We start from the raw sequence: 8,314 nt of genomic DNA, 5'->3' as shown, positions 1-8,314 counted from the left end.
ATCCGTGCAGAGCCCTTCCAAGCTAAGTCTATAAAGTTTTCCACTTGGGTGTTCTATCTCCCTGCTCTGCTTTTCCTGCCCTGTTGAACTGGGCCATAGCAAAATTCACATACGAAAAGCAATATTATAAATCAAATGGTGGCCAAATAAAGCAGCAGCAACACAAGGCCAAACTCAGATGGAAACAAGCATTTGAATATGGTCATTGCAAACTTCGGGTGAACGTGTTAAGTATCTTAAATTAACCCTTTGGACTTCTTCCCCCCAATGCCTTAATATTTTTTATAAACCCATAGGGATCCACAGGAGAGAGTGCTTCCTTGCTCACGTGCCTGGAATTGACGAAGGAAGGCAGCCCACTCCCCCTACTCTCCGGCAGGGGAGGGAAGTGGAGCAAGAGAAAGGGATTTGTCGCATATTGCTGTGTCAGTCGTGTCTGTGTAGCAGAAACTTCAGTAATAAGATAACCTGGATCTTTTCCTTACGTTTATTGAACATCCGTGTGTTAGGCACACAAAACAAAATTGAAATTATGATTTAGATAAACACTGTAGGGTTTGTTTTGCGGTAGAACAAGTTTCCTCTTCCCGTAACGATCGCCCTTTTCCTACGAAGCTGCATGCTTACATTGAATGCATTTGGGGCGGTTTTTCAGGGTGTGTGTGTATATTTTTGTAAATGCTTTTTTGCCTACCCTCACATCAACCAGGACCTGCCTCCAAGTTATTTTGCATAGTTGAAGGTTTTGTGCCATAGTTGGGGTTCTTTGTTTGTTTTCAAAGACAGTGACAATGATGTGTTGGAATAATGTTAACAAATAACCAGAGAGTGGTTCTAAAAACCATTTTTTATAAAGTCTACCTATGTTAAGAATTCAATATTGGTGTACATTTATATTAACAGAATATTTACATATTGTTTTCTTTTTTGTTGTTTAAAACAAGAAGTCAAAAAAAATTCATTTCTCCATAATATAAGGCAAAACCAAACAATTTTGTACATTATTATTAATTATTATTATTATTTTAATATATATCTGTAACTTCAGTTCCAAAGTACCAAGAGAAAGTGAGTGGCCTCAATTGGGAACCTCACAGTGGACTGTACAAAACTACAGTATTTCCATAAATAATACTTTCAGAAACCCTGGGTGTGTATTTTGTATTTACTTAAGGATCTGAGGCCATTAAAATTTAAACTAAAAAAAAAGCAGCTCTTTATGTAAATAAAGAGCACACAAAATTTAACAAAAAAATACAAATTCATTAAAAATGCTTCTCACATTTGGGAAAAAATGTACAAACCTGGTAATATTTTAACTCAGCACAGAAGCAAAAACAAAACGGAGAAATAAAGACCTATATATTAAATTTCAATTTTCAGTAACCATTTGCTTGGAAGGTTCGTAACCTATAACCCTCCTGCTCCCCAATTATTAATGGAACTGTGCTTAATTTCTACAAATTTTACAGTTTAAAAAAAGTTTACAGCAGTGCATTTTTAAAAGGTCTCTTCCCCCCCTCCCTCTTTTATATTTACAGGTGAGTTTTAAAATTCATCCTGTTTGTTTGTTAGGGACTATCGTGCCTCTACTTCTTTGGGGTTCCTAGAAGGAGAATAGTCTCTCGATTCAGAGTTTGTGAGTGGCGTAGTCCGGCGGGGGGAGGGTGGTCTTGTACTACTAGCTGGTACCAAAGGGGGCGGGGCACTCAAAGCGGCTGTTGGTGGGTTCCTATTCAAGATTCCATTGTGCATGGCAGCTGAGGGGCTGAGTCTGGGATAATGCATCCCACTGAGATGAGGCATGAAAGATGGCACATGTGCCAGGTGGCTTTCAATAGGGGACGAGTGCAAGTGATGCATCCTGGCACGCTCAAGTTCTTCCCGTAAGTGCAACCTCTCTCTCTCCTCCGCTTGCCTGAGTCGCTCCTGCTCACGCCGTGCTTCAAGAAGATTCTCATGGTTGTAGTCGTGGGGTTCTCTGTCTCGGTAAGAGCGCTCGTGGTCATAGAACCCAGCGGCGGTGGGGAACCTATGGATGGGATCAGCGCGGAGCTGGAAGTCCATCCGACGGTGCAGGTCCAAGCTCCGGTAAGCATCTCGCAACGGGTCCCTCACGGGGTCCCAGGAGAACCCAGGATGGGGCAGTCGCTCCCTTCCCGGCAATGGATTCATGCCCATTAGAGGGGTCATCATTCTGCTACGATCCAGGACATTCATATTGCTCATCTGATGGACAGCGCCCATGGAGATGGGCATGGTGGCTGCCATTGTGTGGGGCAATGGTAACCCATGCAAAGAAGGTGGTGGTGGGTGTTCAACAGTTCTGGAATGCTGTGAAGGTTCTGAGCTCACAACCATCACGTCACTGTCCTCCTTGCGCTCCTCTTTGACCTTGATATCATTCTTGATCTTCTGAAGGTCTGCTGGAAGCTCTGGCTTTCTTTCAATATCCTTGTTCATTAGATTGCTGAGTTTTAAACTCTCGCTCAGTGCAGGTTTGCTATAGGGAGATACAGACTGGATTACTGGCTTGGTGTTGTCCTCTGAGGATCTTTTTTCATGGCTTGGTGGTTCTTTCACTGGGGAGCGGCTCTCTTTGATCTTGTGCTCCACAATTGGAGGAGGATCCCTTAGCCGGTCAGAAATATCTCTCTCCGGTTCCTTAGGCCTTTCTCTTTCACTGAGGCCAACTTGCCTGGTGAGATCACTGGAGGTCTGACTGTTGCTGCGAATGAGGTTGCTAATCTGGTGAGTCACTGGGGCTGAAGCTGGCGAAGATCTATTTGAATGCCTATTTTTATCCAGAAGGTCCCTGCAGGAAAATATATCATATTGTGAATATGTTGCTGTCTTCTAACAATTTTGTGTTATTTTTATGCATCTGTGGCAATACTGTCATTATTTAACAAAAGTATCAGTCATTTCATCATCAGACCGTGGTTCAAATTTTCCACTCGGCCATGAAACTCATAAAGTAACCTCGGACCAGTCACAACCTCTCAACTGAACCTACTTCACAGGGTTGTTGTGAGGATAAAACGGGGGGGGGCACTGATGCCACCTGGAGCACCTTGGGGGACAGGTGGGATATAAATGTAATAATAAATACTGTATGTCACATTGTCTGGAAATGCTGAATGCCGGAAGCTTTCAGAAAGATTAACATGGAAAAAATGTCCTCTATGCCAGTGTTTCCCAACCTTGTGCCTCCAGATGTTTTGGGACTACAACTCCCATCATCCCTAGCTAGCAAGACCAGTGGTCAGGAATGATGGGAATTGTAGTCCGAAAACATCTGGAGGCACAAGGTTGGGTGGGAAACACTGCTCTATGCAACTCTGGATAGATTTAATAGTTATTTGTTTGTCTATTTGGGCCTGGACGTTATTCCAATCACCCTTCGGCTACTGCTTCTATCCAATTCTTACAGACCCTTGAGCTTTTTAAAGCCTTCTAACTAATCAAGTGATGCCAGCAACCCATGAACATCCTGTATTGAACAAGCAGATGGTGAACCACAGAAACTTTACCTACGTATCCTCAAATCCCCTTTCTTATTTGGCATTTAACTTTCATCATTCACTCTGATCACACAGCTGGATTTCCTTAGGAAACTCAACTGCTGTGATCAGAGTGAATAATAAAAAATATATGCCAGGTGAGTTATTCTTTTTTTCTTTTTATTAAAGATTTTTCTTGATTAACAGAAATATATGCAATGTCTCTTGTAACATTTTTACAAATCGGTTTCATTTGTTGAGACATTCGGGAAGAAAGAGGGGGATAGAAGTAGATGGGGGAAGATGGGAGGGTCAGGTGACAATGTTTCTATTTTAGTTAATATATGTGGGGGGTTTGTCAGCGTCACTTGTGCAGGTTCTCTGTTGTCCCCTTGTGTTCCTTTGGTGGTGAGAGAGGTTGGGGTTGGCCTAGGTATGGTTGTTCATTTGTGGTTGGCTGTAGTGGTCTTTGTTTCGTGTGTGGTGGGTGGGTGTTTTGGATCAGGTTAGCCATATTGATCTGTATGCTGTTGGTAGATTTTTGTCATTGTCTTGTTGGGCTGTGTATGTGATAAAGGGGAGCCATACCGGGGTGAAGTCTTCTTCTATTTGTCCCCGTGTCAGTTTCAGCTTATTGGTTAATTTTTCTAGTAGGGCTGTTTCCCTTACTATTTGGTACCATTGGTCCATGCTTACTCCTGACAGGTCTTTCCAGTGTCTGGTTATGGTGCTTCTGGTTGCTGAGAGTAAGTGAGTTATGAGTTCTTTGTAGTGTACTTGGGCATTATTGTCTTGGAAAAGGTTTAGTAAGGCCAATTCTGGGGTCATTTCTAATGTTTGCTTGGTTATTTTACTTATTTCCCATATGGTTGTTGTCCAGAATAGTTGGATTTTGGGGCACTCCCACCACATGTGGACATATGTGCCTGTTAAGGTGAACCCTCTCCAGCATTTTGGTGAGGTTCCTGGGCGTATTAGCACTAGTTTTCTTGGTGCTAGGTATCACCTGTAGGTGAGTTTCAGACTTGAGTTCTTTCCTTTTTGTTGATATGGATTTAAAGGGGGGGTTTAGACCACTGAGTGGGATTAATTTTGTAGCCTATGTCGTCTTCCCATTGTCTTTTGATTGTGTCTAGGGGACTTATGGGATTTTGGAGTAGTATTTAATATATTGCAGATACCATCCCTTTGCCATGTCGTTAGGAGGAGGTTTTTGAAGGTTGTCAGGGGCCTAGTTGCTGCTGATTTTACTGCTGGATTGTCTAGGAGGGCATGTAGTTGGTGTTGTGCTAACCAGGGTATTTGGGTGTTTTTTAGTTTATCTTGTATTTCTTGTGTTGATAGAGGTTTGCTATTTTTATAAAAGTCTGCTAGGCGATATAAGCCTTTGGTTTGCCAGGTTTTTATCTGGAGGTTTTGTGCTGCATGGTGGAATAATGGGTGGTAAGCCAGGGGGGTTAGTGGGGTTGGGGATAGTTTGCCTGTTTCTGTTTTCCATGCTTTGAACATGGTTTGTGTGTACCTATTAAGTGTTATGGGAATTTTCCTAAGTTTGTTTGGGAGGAATGGGTATGCTGTGGTACAGATACTTTCGACTGATCCCTCTCTAGGTGTATCCATTGTTTTGTCTCGTCTTCTAGTGTGTATGGGATTATATGGTGTATTTGGTTGGCTCTGTAATATGTTTCTATGCTGGGGATGCCCCATCCTCCTGCTGAGGTGGGGAGGTGTAGGTATTTGGCGCTTATTCTTGGTTTTTTATGTGAGAAGATAAAAAAGTGTAGTTTTCTCTGCCATCTGCGAAGTTGGGTTGGGAGGATCAAGATTGGGAGGGTTTGGAATAGGTAGGTTAGTTTTGCGAGGGTAATCCAGGTGAGTTATTCTGAGATCTGTTTAACTTAACTCTGCCAGAAATATTTGTGTGTTTTGCTGGGTTCCTTTTGAGAAGGACCAAGGCAGTCACATCACTGACACTCATGCTTTTAAGACGGTATTGGGTGATACGGAGCAAGTTTATACAGCAACGTTTTTTGAGGACATCAGTTAGAAATCATCCTATAGCTCAGCTGGCAGAGCATGAGACTCTTAATCTCTGGGTTGTGGGTTTGAGCCCCACATTGGGCAAAGAGATTCTTACACTGTAGTGAGAATCTTACTGCATGATCCTTGGGGTCCCTTCCATCTCTTAACAATTCTATTAAATCAGAGAAGTTTCCCAACATTTGCAGGAAAAAAGGGCCCCAGAAACCCACAAAATTTCCATTAAAAACATATACTGGGTACGAAGTGAACTTATCCATGTTTATAAAAAGGAACTGCAAGACAAGAGTGAGAAAAGCCGAATGACGGGAGGGAGGGAAGTCACAGCTCGGCGGAGCGAAAGGCTGAGATGAGGGAACACACACACACACACACACATATATATACTGGGTAGCTATACAAATTATGTGATGCTATGAATCGGGGCCAAGTGGGTTCCAGCACCAGGATTTTGCTACAGGTTGACTCAAAGGGCAGTGCCTAATTAAGTCCTCAGAAGCAATATAGGAAGCCTGGGCTCTGCTGACCACACACTTCCTAATGGATCTCATGGGATGAATGTTGGCTATAGTATCAGCAATGCCAATCAGTATCCAATGTGGCACCAGTTTGCTGCAACAATATGTTGATGGAGGCAAGAACAGTGGGGAGGCTGAGCCTGGGCACCACAATCATGGGGATCCCAGCTCCACAGGGATCAGATGACTTTCAGGAGAGGACCTGATCAGGAGGATTAAAAAAAGCAAGTTGGCTGGAATATAAACCTTGGGCCAATGGTGATATCCTAGGGCCTGGCAGGAGAACATTGCAGCAGCACCCAGGAGACTGCCACCTTCACTCTCCTGACCAGAAACCTTTCAGGAGGAGCTGAGTTGTGCTCACCTGTCTCTTCCTCCACCAGTTCCCATCCTCATGCCTTCCCCCCCTCCCTTTACAGGCCGGTTAGCATGCTATGGTATATGGCGGTGAAACTATTGTAATAACTCACCACGGGACTGCCTGATTTATCAGGCAATTTTTCAGTATGTTCCCCAAATGTTTCCTTTTAGTTCGCTATGATAGCAAGGGGAACTGGCCAATCAGAAAGGTTGCGGTATATCATGGTCAGGGAACCTGCCACCCTCCAGTTGTTACTGGACTCTCAGCTCCCATGACCATGGGACATGCTGCCTGGAGGATGATGGGAGTTGAAGTCCAGCAGCAACTCGAATACTCAAAGGCTTCGCACCCCTGGCAAATGCAAACTATACACCCCATGATGCTTCTATACCACTTTAAAGGTTGAATTCAGGCTCCTGACTATTAATTACGCCATATGATATTTCTGACGTGGTTCTGCTTAATAACACTCTAAGTGGAACATATCCGTTTGCAGAGAGGTAAGTTTCACTCTGCCCAATCTGCAGTAGGCGGCCTCCCTTCCTCACCTGTCCTTATCTCTGTCTTCTTTACTTGAAGATATCTCTCTCTTCTCTGACTCTCGGTCTCTGTCGTGGTTTGTCACAGAGGAGCTTCGCTCAGAGTCGCCGGGCTTTGGCCACTGTGGAGGTGTTGGGAACGATGGTGGCGTCCGGTGGAGTCTGTTCCATGGCTCATGGGGGTTGTTGAAGCTCTGGACATTGGGTCCTTCTTTGTGAGCAAAAATGCTATTGTGACCTAGAATTGGGAGGAAAGGGGAAAAGACTAGGTTAGTTCTCTTTGTGTGCCCCTCTTCGAACAAAAGACTTTTTGTCCCAAATAGGTTCTGCACAAGTGCCAATTATGAGCTCAGTTATCCTTTCAAGGCTGGATAATATAAAAAGAGGGAGAGAGAGACAGACACTGAAAAAACAGTAATTAACTGTGGAATGAAATAGTAGCCGTTTAAAGTCTCTGCAGAAAAAAAGGCTAACTGCAGATCTGAGTAACTTTGTGGAAGTAATGAGGCCGTTTGCTTTGAAGATAAGAGGCGACTCCCAAATCTGCCTGTTTCCCCCCACTGTGATATCCATGGCTCAACTGGCACTGTTGCCACAGCCACTCAGATTAACTAAGAGGATGCAGCTAGTTAATAACAATCAGCCACCTGCAGTGGGAAGCAGTGAGTTGAGATCTTTGATTAGGGAATGAACAGGCTGAGCTTGAATGTAGCAAATCTCCCTGGGCATAAATCAGTCAATTTGATTAGTTCACCAACAATGCTCCTCTACAAAAACTCCCACCAGCAACTGTGTTGAGCAACTGCATGTAGCTAACTTTTTTTAAAAAAAAGAAAGAAAGAAAGAAAGAAAGAAAGAAAGAAAGAAAGAAAGAAAGAAAGAAAGAAAGAAAGAAATTGGGGTACTCTTTTTAACTCTGAAAACAACTTCCAGAATGCCGTGAGTTCTGTGGCGTGTAAAAGTAATGGAGTGCCACTTTCAAGGCGTACAAGATAATGCAACATTGTTTAAAATTCACATTTTTTCATTGTGAATCTTTGACTAAATACAAAGCAACAATTTCTATCAATTATTATACATTATGCAAGAGGCAATGCATGTTACAGTACTCTTCCCACCCCCACCAACTTCCCTTCTTCCAGTGTAATGCATACCAATCTAGCAGGCTCTCTGTCCAGAAAGTTTGGTTCAGCTTAGTGAATCGTCTTGTATCACCTTTGTGTCTCAAGGTGCTACTACCATCTAAATTTGGAATATGCAGATTTGCTCTTTGGAGCACAGAGACAGTTTGAAAGCCATAAATATGTAAGACTGAAATTAAAATATCCTTGCCCATCTTTATATGTTGCTCTC

The 8,314-nt window shown here is 43.2% G+C and overlaps 1 protein-coding gene across 24 annotated transcripts in view; it reads right to left on the bottom strand.

The window, feature by feature from the left end:
- Positions 1-473: 473 nt before the first annotated feature.
- FBRSL1 (fibrosin like 1) overlaps positions 474-8,314 on the bottom strand; it is a 791,192-nt gene continuing 783,351 nt past the window's right edge. For all 24 annotated transcript variants that reach the window (XM_060269604.2, XM_060269610.2, XM_060269606.2 and 21 more), the window contains 2 exons: positions 6,971-7,199; positions 474-2,815 (listed from right to left, as the gene is read on the bottom strand). In XM_060269604.2, coding sequence (XP_060125587.2) covers positions 1,579-2,815; positions 6,971-7,199 — 1,466 coding nt within the window. In that variant the 3' untranslated portion in view covers positions 474-1,578. The remainder of the gene's footprint in view (positions 2,816-6,970; positions 7,200-8,314) is intronic.

Source organism: Zootoca vivipara, chromosome 16 (assembly GCF_965207765.1).
Source record: "Zootoca vivipara chromosome 16, rZooViv2.hap1.1, whole genome shotgun sequence".
Taxonomy (NCBI): domain Eukaryota; kingdom Metazoa; phylum Chordata; class Lepidosauria; order Squamata; family Lacertidae; genus Zootoca; species Zootoca vivipara.
This window is presented reverse-complemented; position numbering and strand designations above follow the sequence as displayed.